The sequence below is a fragment of the Hemibagrus wyckioides genome, linkage group LG05 (genome assembly GCF_019097595.1).
Source record: "Hemibagrus wyckioides isolate EC202008001 linkage group LG05, SWU_Hwy_1.0, whole genome shotgun sequence".
NCBI lineage: Eukaryota > Metazoa > Chordata > Actinopteri > Siluriformes > Bagridae > Hemibagrus > Hemibagrus wyckioides.
In genome coordinates, this window is record NC_080714.1 from 25,416,759 (window position 1) to 25,435,506 (window position 18,748).

The window sequence follows — 18,748 nt, forward strand, 5'->3', positions numbered from 1 at the left end:
CATATTTAGATAATGACTTTGTTATATCACTCATCTACAGCATAGATGTATAACATCAGCATACATTTCCTGACAGAAATCTGTAAACCATCACAGTGAGCTAGGTCTCATTCTTTGAAAATTTACATACGGCTAAACAATAAGTTCTAGCCATTGAGATTACTTATACATTGCTCCCCAAGAAGGTTTTATTTCTTTGAATATTTTATTACTAGATTTTATTGTCAATGTTTTATTACTAAACTTAGTAATAAAGGTTTATTACTAAATTTTATTACTTTTCCTCCTTCTTAGTATTTCAAAAACCATGACCTTGTCCAATTTGACCAAACACTAACCCTTATCAGCATATGTTATCTGGGTATCACATTTATAAATGTAGAAGCACTTTAAGTGTTGGGAATTTCTCAATCTTTAGTAATCTTCATTCATGCAGACACTGACGGTTCTCCCTACAATTATGCTGCACTTACTCCTCATCCACCAGTGGTGCTTTACATAACAGCAAGAGCACCATCATAATATGAGACATGCCATTATCAGTGCTGGGTGCCGGGAGCGTGGTCTTTGTGTTCAGGATTATATTTAACCTGATAGACCTCAGGCTGGGATGAGCAGAGTGCTCTAAACCAACCCCAGTCACCCTCGTATATAATGCAGGAACTCACACGTGTAATGCAGGAACAGAGGGCCCATGCATATTGATAGAGAGCAGCACAGTATGAAGGATTTCCCCCCCTTCCTCCCTCCCTCTCACTCTCTTTTTATTTCTCTTTCTCTTTCTCTCTCTCTCTCTCTCTCTCTCTTTCTTTTTCTCTTTTTATTTCTCTTTCTCTCTTTCTCACCGTCTCTCTCTTTGTCACTCTCCTTTTCTTTCTTTCTTTCTTTCTTTCTTTCTTTCTTTCTTTCTTTCTCTCTCTCTCTCTCTCTCTCTCTCTCTCTCCCTAACTCTATCTCTTTTTCATTATCTCTCTCTCCCTCTATCTCTCCTTCTTAACCTCTCTCTTTCTTCATCTCTCTTTCTTTCTTACCCCCCCCCCACACACACTTATCTTATCTCTTATCCATTCTTTCTTTCCCTCTCCTTCTTAAGAGAACACACACGTTTTATATTCGTTTTATAATTCACTTCATTGTGTGTTATAAATTGTTTATCACCAGTTGTTGAGAGATATAAAGCAACAATTATAAGAAAGAAAAATAGCACATTACTGTGTTTTTAATGTTCCTAAGATTTGTTTAGTTGAGCAAATGCTTATTGTTTATTTTTTTAGTTGCTCAATTTCAAGTACTCGCGGATCTTTTATTTTTCTTGAGGGTTTGTCTCCCCCTAGTGGTAGATCATTGCTAATACAAACAAAACCTATAATAATAATTTACGTTATTTAAAAAAGCTGAAAAATCTGTCATTTATTTTGTAAACATTGCTGCATAAATTTCTATACTCCTTGCTGTCAATTTTAATTATGCATTTTATTCCATTTCTCTTTAAATATGTCGGATTTAGCTCCTTAAATTCAATATATTCTATATAATAAATTTAAACGCGTATTCAATATAAATTCTAGTTCAATATATATTAGAGAAAAGATACTCATTATACGTTCTATAGTTTTTTGTAGTTTACTAATAATTATTAATTTAGTAACTCTATTAAGTAATACGCATTAAATCAGATATATTATTATTATTATTATTATTATTATTATTATCATTATTATTATTTTACTCAATTGTAGTATTGTAGCAAGTTACCTGTGTATGAAAAAAATCTATAAAAAGAAAAGAAAAGAAAAAATGTGGTACTTAAACTAAAATGTGGACTAATGCAAATAAATTACCTTTAAAATGTATTAAATTAAAATGAAAATAAACAAAATACAACGAATCACCAAATTACGTCACAGAAAACACAGTGCAGTGGCTTTATTTATTATTTATTTATGTTATCATTATACTTTATTTATATTATTATTATTTATTATCGTATTTATTTACAATTGAGTATCCTTTATTTATTATTTTCTTCTTCTTGAGTATTAAACTGAGTGTATTCAAGCCTCTGCACCTTTACGGTCTGGCTTTTCTTGCGCGCTTTAATATGACGTCATTAGCGTGCGCTGCGCCGCATGTGTGTGAGAGCAGGGAGCGGTGTAACGTTTGTTCATCTGGGTTTAATTTTTGAGATTTAATGATAAACTGATAAATGTCCATGGAAAGGAGAACCAAGTAATACTGGAGACAGGTAAAACAAATCTATTTGGTCAGTTATTTTAGTTTTATATTAGATTTATTCGTATTTGTAGAGCTTTAGCTAAATATTAGCCGCTTATTTGGATTGTTAGCTTTATAACTTGAAGCTTGAGTTTATTCAGAGACAGTAGCTGAGGTTTATAGACAATATACTGTTTGAGTTTTCTGTGTTTGTGTCGTTATTGCAATATTATTGACCTTTAAACTGCAGATAGATAGATAGACAGACAGACAGACAGACAGACAGATATGTGAACAAATCTTGAAGCAAGGTCCATAAAGACATGGATGAGTGAGTTTGGTGTGGAGGAACTTGACTGACCTGCACAGAGTCCTGACCTCAACCTGATAGAACACCTTTGGAATGAATTAGAGCGGAGACTGTGAGCCAGGCCTTCTCATCCAACATCAGTGCCTGGCCTCTAGTAGGGAATGGTCAAAATTTCCATAAACACACTCCTAAACCTTGTGGAAAGCCTTCCCAGGAGAGTTGAAGCTGTTATAGCTGTGCATACATATATGTGCATGTAAAGGCAGATGTCCAAAACTTTTGGTCTGGCTCGCAGTCTCTGCTCTAATTCATCTCAAAGGTGTTCTGTGGGGTTGAGGTCAGGACTCTGTGCAGGACAGTCAAGTTCCTCCACACCAAACTCACTCATCCATGTCTTTATGGACCTTGCTTTGGTCACTGGTGTACAGTCATGCTGGAACAGGAAGGGGTCATCCCCCAAACTGTTCCCACAAAGTTGGGAGCATGAAATTGTCCAAAATGTCTTGGTATGAAGCTGAAGCATCAAGAGTTCCTTTCACTGGAACTAAGGGGCCGAGTCCAACCCCTGAAAAACAACACCTGAACTCAATGATTTGGAGGAGTGTCCCAAAACTTTTGGCAATATAGTGTAGTTCACCAGCATTTTCACAGCTAATCAAGTGAACGAGTATAAACCAGAAGAAGAACTAACAGAAATAAATCTGTGAAGTGAAAGTCACATTTTAATTATGATTTCTGTCTCAGTAAGGTGGAAAGCAAGATCACAAGATATTACAGTATTACTGAACATGGTTATGTTTTCTATCTGTAGTTTTTGAGTATCTTTCTCTGACTATCAGGCTGTGTGGAAGTCATGGCAAGCAAAAAAGTCTCTAAACTGGCTCAGGAGCCGAACAGAGCAGCTGACGACGAGGATCTGAGCATGTCCGAGGAAGAAGAGGAGGAAGAACTTGAACAGGAGAATGTTGAAGATGCCGACCAGGAGAAGGGTGATGATGGGGAAGAGGAGCAGGAGGAAGAGGATGGTGAGGAGATTGATGATGTCACTGAAGACAAGAAAACTACTGGGAAGAAGTGCGTCCCGGGGATCGTGTACCTGGGACACATACCACCGAGAATAAGACCCAAACACGTGCGCAACATGCTGGCGGTGTATGGAGAAATCGGACGGATTTTCCTGCAGTCTGAAGGTAAGTGATGGAGGAACAGCTGACTAGGAGAGAGCTGTAATGCTGAACTAGGAGAAAACCTTCTCCCTGGAATTTAGATTTTTATGTATTTCTAAACGTCATCACTCCTCAACCTCTCCTAATTAAACTAGCATTAGTCTTATCTTATGTATATAGTTATTTAGTCAGTTAGTCAGTATCATTTATTTATAATAAATGTTTGAGGCTGTGTCCCAAATGAGATACTACACACTGTGCCCTTACACTATGCACTCTGTTGTCTAGTGTATGAATGTTAGAAGGGTCATATCATCTCAAATGGAACACTAAAGTTTTTTTGTTTTTAAACTATGAGCCGTTTCCAAGACGATGGTGAATGTGACTCTATGGTGTCTTTTTAAAATGGTAAATAAATTACACAACATGGCCCCCTGGTGGTCCAGCAGCAGGAACCCGTGCTCTCATTGCCGTGGCCCGGATTCGATACCCGGGCAGGGCGCCACCCCAAAATCCAGCCACTGAAGAGTTAACTCTCAGTGCCGGTCCCAAGCCCGGATAAAAATGGGAGGGTTGCGACAGGAAGGGCATCCGGGGTAAAACCTGTGCTGAATCATGCGGCTCGAATGATCCGCTACAAACAGCGGACCCTGCCATTGCGCGGGTTTTACACTAGAATATATAGAATATATATAGAATATATATATATATATAAATATAAATAAATAAATGACGCAGCATAGGATGCAAGACATCTTGTCCATCTGAGTGATGTCCGCCATCATGAATTTTTTTATTTTTTTCCTCATCCAGCATCAGCACCAGGTAGCCCCGCCCCTTTCCGCTATATAAGCAAATCTGCGACTCTAGAGTGCATGAAGTGTCCAACATTCCACACTCCCACACTTTTTCCAGTTGAATGAGTGTGCATCATTTTTAAGGGTACCTAAAGTGTTCTTTTTCTTGTTCTTGGAGTTTTTAGTGTGAACAGACGACTCACGCTATTTATACTACACAACGGAGTAGAACAGTGCATGAGTATGCCATTTGGGACTCAGCTATAGTAAGATACAATCAGACATCGCAGACGTGGCCAAGCTAAAAGTCTTTAGATGTAAATATGTGAACGTAAATGTGCCTGTGTCGATTAAACATAGACTGTTTCTTCTAGATCGCTCGGTTAAGAGAAAGAAGAGGAAAGCGGGCAATCGAGGTTCGAGGTACGTGGAAGGCTGGGTGGAGTTCAGAGACAAGCGCGTGGCTAAGAGAGTGGCAGCGTCTCTGCACAACACGCCCATGACCCACCGCAAGAGGAGCCACTTCAGCAGTGACCTGTGGTGCATCAAAGTACGTCACAGCTCTTTATCTCTTCGCTTACGCGTTTAATCTAAAACATGAAGAGCTGTGCGGTATGAACAACATTTAAATGTAGTAAAACTCTTACCATGGCAATGTGAAGTGAGATTGCGTAGAAAGCTTTTTGTTTAATTGCTGTTGAATTCTCTAATCTGATTGGTCTGGAGGTGTTGATGAAATTTACACTAATCTGGCATAACATTATGACCAGTGAGAGGTGAAGTGAATAAGACTGATGGTCTCCTCATCATGGCACCTGTTAGTGGGTGGGATATATTAGGCAGCAAGTGAACATTTTGTCCTCAAAGTTGATGTGTTAGAAGCAGGAAACATGGGCAAGTGTAAGGATTTGAGCGAGTTTGACCAAAAGGGCCAAACTGTGATGGCTAGACCACTGGATCAGAGCATCTCCAAAACTGCAGCTCTTGTGGGGTGTTCCCGGTCTGCAGTGGTCAGTATCTATGAAAAGTGTCCTTTAAGTCAGGTAGGTTGTGAGGTGGAGCCTTTGTGGGCCCACGTAAAGGATCTGCTGCTAACATCTTGGTGCCAGATACCACAGCACACCTTCAGGGATCTAGTGGAGTCCATGCCTCGACGGGTTGTTGCTGGCAGCAAAAGGGGGACCAACACATTGTTAGGCAGGTGGTCATAATGTTATGCCTGATTGGTGTATCTAAAAAGTAGATCAGATCAGGAAAATCACGTTTGTATTAATCGTTTAAAAATGAGCCGATAATTAAACAGTTATATCACAAGGCCTTGTAAGGCAGATGCTCCACATGATCTGAGTCTAATGTTAAAGAACATGGGTTGTTGTTCATACGGTGAGGTTTTCTTTGAGGCATCATTTTTACACAGTAGTGTATATGGAATGGTGCTCAAGAGAGGCAGCTTGTTATCAGACATCTTCATCTGCAGGACAGTGGACCCTGTGGTTTCTCGGTAACGTGACGAATCGTGGTGAAAGAGTTAGAGGAGATGAGAGGGAGAGAGAGGATGTAAGAGAAAGGTGAAAGAGATGCAGAGGAGATGGGAAGAGTGAGAGAGATGAGATTTACCATTTTTTAATCCCCCGTAGGGAAAATTCAAGGTGACACAGCAGCTTAAGTACAAAGAGGAATAACATCAATGAAAGTCATTTACATCAAAAATAAATTTTCTTTCTTTATTTATTTTTACACTCTACGTCTGGTGATGGTCTGTTTTGAAGGTGACGTGTCCTTGTGTTGCAGAACCACTGTAAAAGTGTAGCTTAAAATAGTCTGTGCATAAACACACACAGACAGAAATCATCACCACCTTCACCTCATCCAACCCCTTCATTAACTCCAGTTATTTATAGCACCCCGTCTGTCCGTCTCGCCCCGCAGTACCTGCACCGGTTCCAGTGGTGTCACCTGAGCGAGCGTCTGGCATACGAGCAGACGGTCTACCAGCAGCGCATGAGGACGGAGATCTCGCAGGCCAAGAGAGAGACCAACTTCTACCTGGCCAGCGTGGAGAAGAGCCAGACCCTGGACAGGCTGAGGAAGAAGAGGGCGAAGAAGGGTGAGGTGGTGGAGGAGAAGGGCTGGGACTTCACACAGCGCCGCACCGAGGAGGAGATGAGGCTGGAGCGCGTGAAGAAGAGCGCCCTGTCCAAGAAGAACCTCCAGAAAGCTCAGGAGAAGAGCAGAGCCATCCAAGAGAAAGCGCAGTCCAACGTGTCCCTGCTGGCTAAGATCTTCAACAGAGGAGCGTCACACAACTGAGGCATGTCTTCACAGACGGACAGAGTGGACATGTGCGTGATGGCTATGAAACTCCTAAACGTTTTCGACGCCATACAACGATTCAGGACACTGTTTCTGGCAGTTTTATGATTGTTCTGTTTCCCCATCAGATTACATAACATGTTTTTCTAATATTTAAGGTTATATTTTTAACAAAAAGCAGCATCTTTTCTACATACGCTTATAGCTGATGTACGAACATTTTTGCCATTTCACTTCACAATCATTCTCCATTTGTTCTCAAGGAAATGCAGTTTTACCAGATTACACTGTGTGTATATATATATTTCATGTTTATGTGTAAATGCATTTCTGTGGTTAGTAAATTGGAGAAATAAAAAGCTTGATGAATTTAAATCATTCGAATGTGGTCCATGTGACTGAATCGAGTAACTTTAACACGGTTAGTTTCTGTACATCTATCATGATTTGATCAGGTGTTTACTGAATAAAATCAAACCCACAGCACTGGTGTTTTCTAACAGACTGGTTACCACTGCTCTGTTTTACATGCATGCTTTAATCACCTAAATATAACACCATAGTTATACAGTAGATCACATCAGCACCAACATCCTCCTGAGATTTCACACTGTAAGTGATTTACTTTAGTACTATGAACTGATCGCGCTCGCTCTGCACCATTAGGTGTGGTCATGAGAAACTTGTTTAAATGACGTTAAGTACATAGAATATAAACTATACATAAGATCTTTTTTCTTAAATCTGTTTCGTACATTTTAATGAAATGACACATCCAAAAAAATTGTTAAATTTGGATGTGAAACGTATTTGCTGTTTGTGTGTGTGTGTGGTGGTTTATTTTGTTTTGTTTTCATGACTATCAAATTATTTCAGCATTGCAAGCTTTACAAAAAAAAAAGTTATAAAATATATCATTTAAATAATATAAATATATTTTAAAATAATATAAAATAAATAATTTAAATAAAATAAATAAATACCGCTATAATAATCATAAATAATGAAAAAATAATTATTAAAAAAATAAATAATAAAAGAATAATACAATTTAAAATACAATTAATTAATTCTACTATTATTACTACTACTAATAATAATAATAACAGAAAATATGAGAGAAATCTACTTTTTAATTGAAGTCAATTTATTCAAAGGACATATTTTTTTTTTAGACAATGCTACACAGAAATGCAGATGTAGATTTAGATCCTTAACGAGGCTTCAGAAGAACGGAAAAAAACTCCCTGAGGCGACATGAGGAAGAAACCTGGAGAGGAAGCAGACTAACACAGAGGAACCCGTTCTCTTCACGGATAGCGTGAATATAAAGCTACAGCTACTGTATGTATTATTATAAAGTCAGTCATGAAATGTTCAGTGAGTCTCCTGTATCCCAGAATAAGCACATGACAGTGTTTAGGACTCCAGCAGTCGTGTGTCCCGCTGAGACCTTCTCAGGAATCAGGACAGATTTCTCACTAATATTTTATCCTTCTTTAATAAGGGTGCCAATATTTCTGGAGCTGAGTGTAGGAGTAATCTGGTGTTAACTTCACACAGTGTCTCTTAAGAACATTTCTAAATACTAATAACAAGGTGGGTGTATGATAATGAAATGAGACACTCGAATGAATTCATTTACAGATTTTTTCCCCACACACACACCTATGAATCAGTGCAGTTGTATTTATTAGTAAATATTTAGGTGGTTTATTGATGGTAACTGGTTACAGATAGTTGTTGTTGTTACTGTTGATTTTTTTGTTGCTGTTGCTGCTGCTGTTGTTTTTGTTGTTGTTATTGTTGCAGCTGCCGTTATTGTTGCTGCTGTTGCTACTGTTGAAATTACTGTTGTTGTTGCTGATGTTTTTACTGTTACTGTTGTTGCTCCTGTTGTTTTTGCTGTTGATGCTGTTGTTGTTTCTGTTGTTGTTGTTGTTGTTGCTGCTGCTGCTGTTGTTTTTATTGTTGTTGCTGCTGTCGTTTATGCTGATGATGTTTTTTACTGTTGATGGTGGTGTTGCAGCTGTTGTTGCTGTTTTTGTTGTTGCTATTGTTGTTTTTGAGGTTGTTGTTGTTTACTACTACTACTACTATTGTTTTTATTTTTGCCGTTGTTGCTGCTGTTGTTTTTATTGTTGTTTATGCTGATGATATTTTTTATTGTTGATGCTGTTATTGCTGTTGGAATCCACCTATAGTTTACCCCAAGAAGACCGACTTTTCCAGTCCGTCCTCCACTTTGGTGTACTCCAGGTGGGCGGGAAAGTATTTACTCTCATAGCGAGGACTTTTCCTCACATACTCCAGGTATTCCGGCGTTCCGGGACAAATCACATTGTCTGCCAGCAGCACAGAGCCCTTCCTGAGCAAACCACACTCCTGTAAGGATGCGAAAAATACCTTTTCAGCACTGCTGTGTAACACCAATAAATCAATGGTCTGACAGTAGCTCAGACTGCAAGACAAATCACAGGTTTATATTAAAAATGGTCTCTTTCTATATTAACTGCTAACACAGGAACGGCTCATTTGGCCTTTTTTTTGGAAAGGAGTCTCGACTGTCAGCACTTTGTAACACTCGGATATAAAGCTGTATGAATTTCAGATAGTGAAATGTCTTCAGGACAGAGGATTTGGGGATTTCTTAATAGCCGTGTTTTTTGTCTTATTAACATCAGGAGACAGGAAAAAAAGAGGAGGGTAAGGGAAAGACTAAAGGGAAATATTGCTATAACGCTATAATGTTGTTAATAGGAAAACTGATTATTTTCCTATTAACAACACACTCACGTAGCATGCTATTCCTTACTTATTACAGTTTATATTCGTTAAAAGTACTGAATTTAACCAGTATCTAGTGTTAATGGGTATAAAAATCTTCTTTTTTATTAAATACAAGAATATTACATTTTTATTAAATCCTCTTTATTAATACTTCAATACATTTTCAGTTCCTACTGAACTGATCCAGCTCCTCAGGACTGACCTGTAAATCCCAATTCCATTAAACATGGCCCAAATCAGTGCTGATTATCACGTCTGATTGCAATCAGACTCCCGTTCAGAGTAAAAAGTAGAATGTCTAGAGCTCCTCGCTGACCCTGGTGTATACATGAATATGTCTCCTACCTCAAACAGCTTAATGTCAGGGAGATAGCGATCCTTCCAGTGGTCAAGAAAGATGAAGTCAAACGTCGTGATACCAAAACGCTCCTTCATTTGGGGGATCAAATCACCCGACGAGCCCTCCACGAGAATCACCTGGAAAAAGCAAGCGGGAATAGAAATCCAACAAAATACCATCTTTATTATTAACGTTCAGACCAGCTTATTAACGCTAAGCTAGGACCATGTGACGGGTTTAACCGCTAAACAAGAAACTCAAATTTAGTCACCTGTGAAAAGAAGAGGCTTACAGGTGACAATAAAACATGGCAGACTGTGACCTAATTTCTAATCCAGAATATAATTTTTGTGGAATAAAAGGAATAAAACACATGAGGGAGAGCTTTAATAATAATAATAATAATAATAATAATAATAATAATAATAACAACAACAATAACAACAACAACAACAACAACAACAACAATTATTATTATTATTATTATTATTATTATTATTATTATTATTATTATTATTATTATTATAGTTTTTTGTTTGTTTATTATTTTTCATTTATCCCTAACACCTGAAGTCGATTATTTTCCTATAACTACATTGTATTAAGGAGTTTTTTTAAAAACTACATACATTTTACACATTAAACATGACACTGAATATTGAACATGACATACTTTCCTTCAGTTCATTATTAACCTCCACAATACAGTTACCTTATGTACTATAATAATAAAAAAAATCAACTCCTTAAACCCTTTTTTTCTGGACAAAAGTTGAACAAAAAGAAACCACAAAATCCCTCCATCCAGCCACTGTCCAGAAACAGCTTTACTTCTACCTGTTACAAAACACTGACCCTGGAGACTCCTTCCAAAAATGCTAAATAAAAATGAAATAAATCTCTGTACAGAAAACTTTACTGTATGTGTAATCACTCCTGATTCTCCATCTGCTTATTCAGTATGCCTGCTATACAAGTTACTGTTAATGAGCTGTTCCTATAGTAACAATAACATTGGAAAGAGCGGATTAACATAAATCTGTGATTTGCCTTGCAGTTGGATTTAATGTCAGAGCTGCTGATACAGGAAATGAATGTCTTTTGTGAATTGAGCATTCAGAAATCTCGTGGTATAATTAACAATAATAATAATTACAGACTAACGACTAGCAGTGACTCTCTCTCTTTCTCTCTCTCTGTCTCTCTCTCTCTCTCATACACACCTTATCTTGTAGGCCAGCATAGGCAATGATCTGCTTGGCGACGGCGGCGTTAGCCGGGTTAAACTCCAGTGTGATGAGTTTGGTGCCGGGGGAGAGCAGGCGTGCGATCCTCACTGTGGAATAGCCGCAGTACGTCCCCAGCTCCAGAACCGTGCTGGGGTTCACCTCAGTCACTACTGAGTCCAAAATAGAGCCTAAACACACACACACACACACAGTGGCAGTTACACTGAAGGATCATTAACAGATGTAATTGAGTGGTGAATGCTACAATCGAAACATCATTAATGGTCTTTCTGCATCATTTAACAGCCAGTCAGATCTGCGCCATTGATTATTAATCAGCTGAATCCTAAATGGCTCCTTATCGAGTGTATGAGCTCATAGCTCATTCCTGCTGGGTACTAAGTGTACAGAATAGTGAAAGAAAGGGGGGGGAGAGAGAGGGAGAGAATCAAAGAGAGAATGAAGCCAATGCATTTTAGCCTGGTTTGTGCCAATATAAAATAATTCACTCACCTTATATCACTGATAATGACAGAGAGAGAGAGAGAGAGAAAGAGAGAAAGAAAGAAAGAAAGAAAGAAAGAAAGAAAGAAAGAAAGAAAAAGAAATGACTGCTGCCTTATTGTCATGTGCTCATATTCATTTATTGCATCAAACAAACAATAAAAGCACCATTTACATCTCTCTCTCTCGCTCTCTCTCTGCCACATGGAGAACTCACTGACCCAGCACACAGGTCAATGCCATCACATCAAGTTCGTGAGCAAACTGCATGAACAGCCCTGAGCACTTTTTTTGAGTGATGGACGGATGGAGAGGAGAGATGTGAAACCAACAGGAGGGAAAGAGTAGCTGAATTAATGATGAGAGAGTGAGAGCGAGAGAGAGAGAGAGAGAGAGAGAGAAAGAGAGAGAGGAATAGGTAGGTACAATAGGGAGATGGGGAGATGTGTTCACCTTTCTCATCGCCTACATTCATGGCCCATTCCGAGTGCTTGCAGAAGTAGTCGATAGCAGAGATGACGCTCTTGGGATTTCCTTTAGTGGCGTTCTTCTGCACTGCCTTCAGCATGCGCTGTGATTACACAATAAAGAATTCAGAAAGTTATGAGGCCAGACTCCTGCAGACTCATGCAGGGCTAAAGCTAATGGGGTTGTGCAATAAAACTGGATGAGATGAGATGAGATGAGATGAGATGAGATGAGATGAGATGAGATGAGATGAGATGAGATGAGATGAGATGAGATGAGATGAGATGAGATGAGATGAGATGAGATGAGATGAGATGAGATGAGATGAGATGAGATGATAGGAAATGGAAGGGAAATGAAAAGGAATGGAGATTGGAATGATACAAAATGGAAAAGAATGGGTGGGATGGTATGAAAGAAGTGGAAGAATCGAAGGAATTCGTTTTGGGATGAGATCATTAGATGTGTGGAATTGTACTGAATGTGATGGCATATGATGGAAAAAGAAAATGGAAGTGAATTATGTTGAACCAAACGCAATGAGCAGTGATTACATTTGTGGAATTATACTGAATGAAATTGGATTGGAAGGAACAAAAGAATTGAATTGAACTTATTGGACAGAATGTAATGGAATAAAACAAATGGGTTGGAATGAAGTTGGAAGAATGAAATGAGATGGAATGGGGTGGGATGGGACAGAAGGACAGGATGGGATGGAATGGGATGGAATGGAATGGCCTAGGATGGGAACGGACAGAAGAATTTGGATCTGATGGATTGAAATAGGTTTGTATAGGACGGAATAGAATGGAATAGAATGTGGTGGAATGGAATGGAATGGAATGGAATGGAATGGAATGTGGTGTAATGGAATGGAATGGTATGGAATGGAATGCTACCACAATGCAATGAAATAATATAATGGAATGGAATGGAATAGAACAGGATAGGATAGAATTACAAAGAATGGATGAACTAAAGTAAATAAAAAATAAATGGAATTAAGTGGAAATAAATGCTATTCTATATTACACAAAAATTAAATTAAAATTAAGCTAAATGGTGATTCTTGGTGTATATGAGAGCTATATGAGATCCTTCAACAAATGTAAAACAAAAAATACTTTATTTAGAGACTTCAGCTAAAACACAATGCACTATGGAGCTTTATACAGAATTCTTCAGATTTCTACATTTAATGAATCTAAAATTTTTATTGAATTATTTACAAAAAGTATTTTTAAATAAATAAACTAGAAACAAAAAAAAAAAACCCAGAGTGAAACAGAGTCCCTTAAATGTCACGTCTGCCTGAAGGTCAAAGATGCAAAAGAAGCAAATCACCTGAGGCCGTGTGGAGCGAGTGAGCATGTCGTTTAGTCGCTCGGTGATGAAGTCATGCCACATCAATGCCCACATACCATTACGCTGCACGGACCAATAGAAGACGACAAACAGGATAGCTGCAGAAACTGCAAACCCCGACATCAGGCAGCAGACCATTCTGGTAGAGTGAGAGAGAGAGAGAGAGAGAGAAAGAGACAGAGACTAGGATAGAGGAAGAGGCTGATGGAATAAGAGACAGAAACACAGAAAAAGAAAGACAGCGAGAAAGACGAAGTAAGAAATAAACATCAGTAGTCAGTAGATTTGACAGATTTATACTCAACTTTCAGCATCAACAATCCAGAATCTCTCTTTACCTACTATTTAAGCTATTTAACAAAATATCTGACTGAACAAATAGGTTTCCAACTTAAACTTTAAGACTGAATGTGTGTCTGAGTCATGAAGGCTGTTCCATATACAGTATATAAAAGCTACTTTGATGCTTAACTATTAATAATTAGTTTATTGGTCGTAAATATGGCCATTTAACAATTGGTGTCTTCTTGTGGTGCTTCATGTTACCACTTCTGACTAGAGCATAAAAACATAGACTCTTAAAAAAGAGGTTCCTCTAGGTTCTGGGGTTCTGTATTTGACCAATAGAACTTTTTCCCCCAAAATTGGAAAGCAATAAACCTTAAAGTAATATTGAATCAGTTTCATGGCTCAAAGAATGCACAAGAAGAAATAAATAAAATAATAAAACCTGGATTGGAACCATTTTGTAGTTCCACATACAAAGCAAGTGATAGAACCATCTTATGTTCTCTATAGAACCATTCCTTTTTAGAGTTTACTTCTTTGCCTATCCTGTTTTCATCGTTGACTTTTCTTTCAACAAGCCATCAGTCATCTGTCTGCTCATCTAGACCAGAGTCGGGGAAATAAAATGACTCACCTGGTGTCTCTCGCCCTGTAGCGAGTCTCTGGTCTGATGAGCTGCCTTCCTCTAATCGAAATAATTTGCATAAATATGATAAACAACACAGGCTCTGCTACAAAAACCAAGCTGATTCATGTCACCAGACTTGCAGCCAGTTTTATAACAGATCCGGTCTGCTAAAAATACTAAAATTCTGCCTCGGGTCTGCTGTCTTCCAAATAATTTCCCCTGATCTAGATACTGATAAAGAGCCTGCACCTTTTCATCAAACCAGACGTGGGGCTGCAAACACACAATAGATGAAAAATGACACTTGTTTTTTTTCCATATGCAAAGACTTGTCTAATATCTGACATTTCGATCTTTAATTTTGCTCCAGAGCTATAACGCTAATCTCTCTAACCAGCAAGGAAATCTTAAAATAGTAGATATTAAGGATCTGAATCGTTGATATACAGCTTTATCTTCAGACTGTGAAAGTAATTCCAGCTTTTTATAGATAAAAACGTGTCATAAAATAACATAAAAATGACCAACGAATCAATTCAAGATTACTTACCAGTGCTAAACTGGATGCTATACGGTTTATTTATTTGTTAGCGGCAGCATTAGTGTCGAACCTAGACTGTATTGATTTGCTTGTTGACTAAAACGAATCTGTGGTCTAGGGTCGACCTTTGCTCATGAGATATTACTCAACCTGGCAAGCCCACATATGTAAATATTTGCGATAAAGTGATGTAGCTGAGCAATAAGCAAAGCCTGTGCACGTAAACTGAATCCTGTGTCAGCAAGAAAGGAGGATAGAGAATTTGGAAAGGACTGGCAAACAACACTGTCTCTTTCTTACGCAAGCGATAACACTGCTTTAATTGGGGAGTGATAAGGAAACGGTTGGCTCTTTTCAATACCACTCTTTTCAATACTGCTGACTGCTGGAAAGTTTTTGCACACTGACATCGGCAGAAGCTAATCAGATTTGCAAACAGCGACAGTGTCACATCTCCTTCCCTTCTATATTTAATAAATCGATATTTTTTAAATAACCAATATCTGAAGCGTGTTTTGTGTTCAAGGCCTCACAGTGATTGTAATTACAGTTCTGGCAGACTGACCAAAAGACAATATTTTATTACCTTCTAATTATCCATATTTCTGGCATTTGGCATTAATATTTCTGGCCTATTTCTTTCAACAACAAAAACAACACATTTTACAGATTAAGCTCAGGGTTTTAGACTCACTTTACAAAGAGTTTATTGTTTACTTGGGGGTTTCGAAAAATTTTCTATTTAGGCATGACGGTGTGTTTTAGTGCGAGAGAGGACGCCTGATCTCCTTAAGTTTCTCAAGGAATAAAACAGAGACATAGAAAAACAGAGTGATGTGACTCAACTCAAGGTGAGAAGGGGATTGTTTTCTTATAACAGTGTGTCCCGGAGTGATTTATTGCTCTTGTACTACAGTGACAGTCATTCTCTCGCCAGCCTCTCATTGGGATGGGATGGGACAGAAGAATTTGGATTTGATGGATTGAAATAGGTTTGGACAGGATGGGATGGGATGGGATGGGATAGGGTGGAATGGAATAGAATGGAATGGAATGGAATGGAATTGAAAGGAATGGAATGGAATGGAATGGAATGCTACCAGAACGCAATGAAATAATATAATGGAATGGGATGAAATGGAACAGGATTGGATGGAATTACAAAGAATTAATGAACTAAAGTACTAAAAAATAAATAGAATTGAATGGAAATTAATGCTATTCTATATTTTACAAAACAATAAAACCAAAAATAAAGCTAAATGATTTGCCAAAGATTGTGATATTTATTTTATGAATAAATGAATGAATGAATGAATGAATGAATGAATGAATGAATGTTGGGATTTTTTATCTGTTTGTTGTTTGTTGATGTTGTCTAAAATGTCTTTCAAGTTTTCCCTGTTTTCACTTTATTATAGAAGTTTATAGAACATTATAGAACTGATAAACAGTCGTTCTCGCACCAGCCTATTTATTAATAAATAAATAAATAAACAAGCCAACAAATGAATAAATAGATTAATAGATAAATAGATAAATGAATAAACAATAAATAAATAAATAAATAAATAAATAAATGCAACATATTTTGTTAAAGAGAAAATGGAACTCTTCCTGAGCACTTTCTAGTGACTAAAAACCATACTGTCTGTTACAAAGCACTGACACTTGAGACTCCTTCAGTAAACAGACTAAAAACAAAAGAAAACTTGACCAAATAAACAAGTTTATGTTTTCCTTTTATATATATATATATATATATATATATATATATATATATATATATATATATATATATATATACACCAATGCATTTTTTTTAATCTATTTACTATTAGGTTTGTATTATGAAGATTGTTGCAACTATAGCAACAACAGTTACCATAGGAACAGTAAACCGTTAGAACAAGGGCAGTAACATAAACCTCTCATTTTTCAGTTATAATTATAGAAAATTAATCAGCCATATCTCTGGCCCACTTGTTTAAACAGCCTGAGAGGATTAACAGCTTATGGTTTATGCAAAATGGCAGCAGCGGAGACTCGTGTTGTGATGAGAGCAGGCAGAAGTTCAGAGCTATCACAGGTTTACTTAGAGATATTCTAATTAGTCTCGAGGCCCGGCAGAAGGCTCTGGCAGGCAGAGATCTCTTTTAAGCATCCTCCCTCGCACTCACTAATGAAGCAGGTCCCGTCGATCAGCGGACCTGCCAAGGAGCGACGCGTGAGCCGATCTGCATTCTGAGCACCGGGTCACATAAATATTTCACTCCATGCTGCTGTTCAGCTTGTGGGCCTCGGCAGGGCCGCGGTAACACTCTATTCACACTCACGCCTGCGCATTTACACACAGATGGAGCTGTAGGAAAAAGCAGACGACTTTGCGAGGCATGCATAAAAGCTGTAAAACAGATCAGCAGTGTGGTGTTGAGGAGGGAGGTGGGGAGAAATGTGAAGCCACATGCTCATACACTCACATACAGACATGGCTTACACACTCTCTCTCTCTCTCTCTCTCTCACACACACACACACACACACACATGCTCACACACGTATATGGAAAATAAAAAAACACAGCTACATTTCCTTGAAATTCACAGGAAAGGCAGGACAAATTCATTCCGAGTAAAATTTCTAGTCAAAAGACTTACTTCCTCCTGCAGACGTCCACGTGCACAGATCACGTCCCTGTTCTTCTCCAGCAGGGCCACAGCAATCTGTTATTAACACTCACACCTGCACATTTACACACACACACACACAGACACAGAGCTGTGGGAAAAAGCAAACGACTCTGCAAGGCATGCGTCAAAGCTGTAAAACAGATCAGCAGTGAGGTGATGAGGAAGGAGCTGGGAAGATATGTGTATCCCTTATGCTCATACACTCAAGTAGAAACATGACTTCAACACACACACACACCCATGCTCACACACGCTCGAACATGCTCACGCATGCATACGAAAAACAAAACCAAAAAGATTCATTTCCTTGAAATCCACAGTGCAATATCGTGGAGAAGTAGAAAGCCTTACGTCCTCCTGGAGATGTCCACGTGCACGGATCCCTGATCAGACGTTCCTGCTTTTCTTTAGTGCCTTTCTTCTGAACCAAGCTATAGGTCAAACTGAAGCATGAGGCACTCTGAATACACCCTATATACCATATACAGAGACTATGCACGCACACAGACACACACACACATATGTACGTATGTACACACACACATATGTACTCCCTCCCACTCACTACACTCATTCCCCACACAGAGGAATGGTATAGAAGAAAGGGATAAGCCTCGTCCAACCGGACCGAGCGTTTAATCCCCCTTTAGCCAATCACACCATAATCCACCCCTCTCTCTCTTTCTCTCTCTCTCTCTCTCTTTTGCTCTCTCTCACTCTGAGCTGCTCTCTGTGTTTGCCTCTCTTTCATACTCTTCCCACCCCTCAACCCCCCTTACATACGTGAAAGCAGTGCAGCAAGCCTCAGGAGCTCAGGCTTTGCACTTCTCCTCAAATCTACAGGATTTCTTGACTGTTTCTATACACAAGCCTTGTTTCAGTTCAAAATTCCAGCATTACAGATGCATTGCATCATTATTGAAATCAGAAAGGATTAAATACAGCCTTTGTGTTTGATGTGAACATACAACCAGTTGCGTTTTCAATGTTGCTCATTATTCAGGTTCGAACAAAAGAATTTTAAGGATCATTGTTTGCCCACTTTTCTTTTCCATAAAATCCCCCTTGTAGCAGTCTAACAAACAGCAGGGCTTCACTGTACA

General features: G+C 38.4%; 2 protein-coding genes across 4 annotated transcripts; one reads left to right on the plus strand and one right to left on the minus strand.

Annotated features, from left to right (window-relative positions):
• Nucleotides 1–2,087: 2,087 nt before the first annotated feature.
• abt1 (activator of basal transcription 1) lies at nt 2,088–7,175 on the plus strand. 2 transcript variants are annotated; one of them, XM_058388749.1, is made up of 4 exons: nt 2,088–2,245; nt 3,364–3,714; nt 4,862–5,037; nt 6,417–7,175. In XM_058388749.1, exons 2-4 carry the CDS (start codon nt 3,378–3,380, stop codon nt 6,795–6,797), a joined length of 894 nt encoding a protein of 297 aa, XP_058244732.1. In that variant the 5' UTR covers nt 2,088–2,245; nt 3,364–3,377; the 3' UTR covers nt 6,798–7,175. The 2 variants fall into 2 exon arrangements, with proteins under 2 accessions (XP_058244732.1, XP_058244733.1); XM_058388750.1 differs by having other exon boundaries at nt 2,095–2,245; nt 3,336–3,714.
• Nucleotides 7,176–7,956: 781 nt separating this feature from the next.
• comta (catechol-O-methyltransferase a) lies at nt 7,957–18,245 on the minus strand. Of its 2 annotated transcripts, XM_058390694.1 has the most exons (7): nt 17,997–18,245; nt 17,613–17,697; nt 13,479–13,700; nt 12,117–12,234; nt 11,154–11,347; nt 9,936–10,067; nt 7,957–9,185 (listed from the first exon to the last, which is right to left on the minus strand). In XM_058390694.1, exons 3-7 carry the CDS (start codon nt 13,635–13,637, stop codon nt 9,006–9,008), a joined length of 783 nt encoding a protein of 260 aa, XP_058246677.1. In that variant the 5' UTR covers nt 13,638–13,700; nt 17,613–17,697; nt 17,997–18,245; the 3' UTR covers nt 7,957–9,005. The 2 variants fall into 2 exon arrangements, with proteins under 2 accessions (XP_058246677.1, XP_058246679.1); XM_058390696.1 differs by lacking the exons at nt 17,613–17,697; nt 17,997–18,245 and adding an exon at nt 14,966–16,131.
• Nucleotides 18,246–18,748: the final 503 nt, after the last annotated feature.

What these genes read in the sequence shown, in the direction of transcription:
- abt1 (XM_058388749.1), top strand. Translation starts at nt 3,378, where the DNA reads ATGGCAAGCAAAAAAGTCTCTAAACTGGCTCAGGAGCCGAACAGAGCA. An exon ending in GATTTTCCTGCAGTCTGAAG is followed by an intron (nt 3,715 to 4,861) that starts GTAAGTGATGGA and finishes TGTTTCTTCTAG; the next exon opens with ATCGCTCGGTTAAGAGAAAG. An exon ending in GTGACCTGTGGTGCATCAAA is followed by an intron (nt 5,038 to 6,416) that starts GTACGTCACAGC and finishes CTCGCCCCGCAG; the next exon opens with TACCTGCACCGGTTCCAGTG.
- comta (XM_058390694.1), bottom strand. Translation starts at nt 13,637, where the DNA reads ATGGTCTGCTGCCTGATGTCGGGGTTTGCAGTTTCTGCAGCTATCCTG. An exon ending in CTCGCTCCACACGGCCTCAG is followed by an intron (nt 12,235 to 13,478) that starts GTGATTTGCTTC and finishes GTGTAATCACAG; the next exon opens with CGCATGCTGAAGGCAGTGCA. An exon ending in GAATGTAGGCGATGAGAAAG is followed by an intron (nt 11,348 to 12,116) that starts GTGAACACATCT and finishes GTGTGTGTTTAG; the next exon opens with GCTCTATTTTGGACTCAGTA.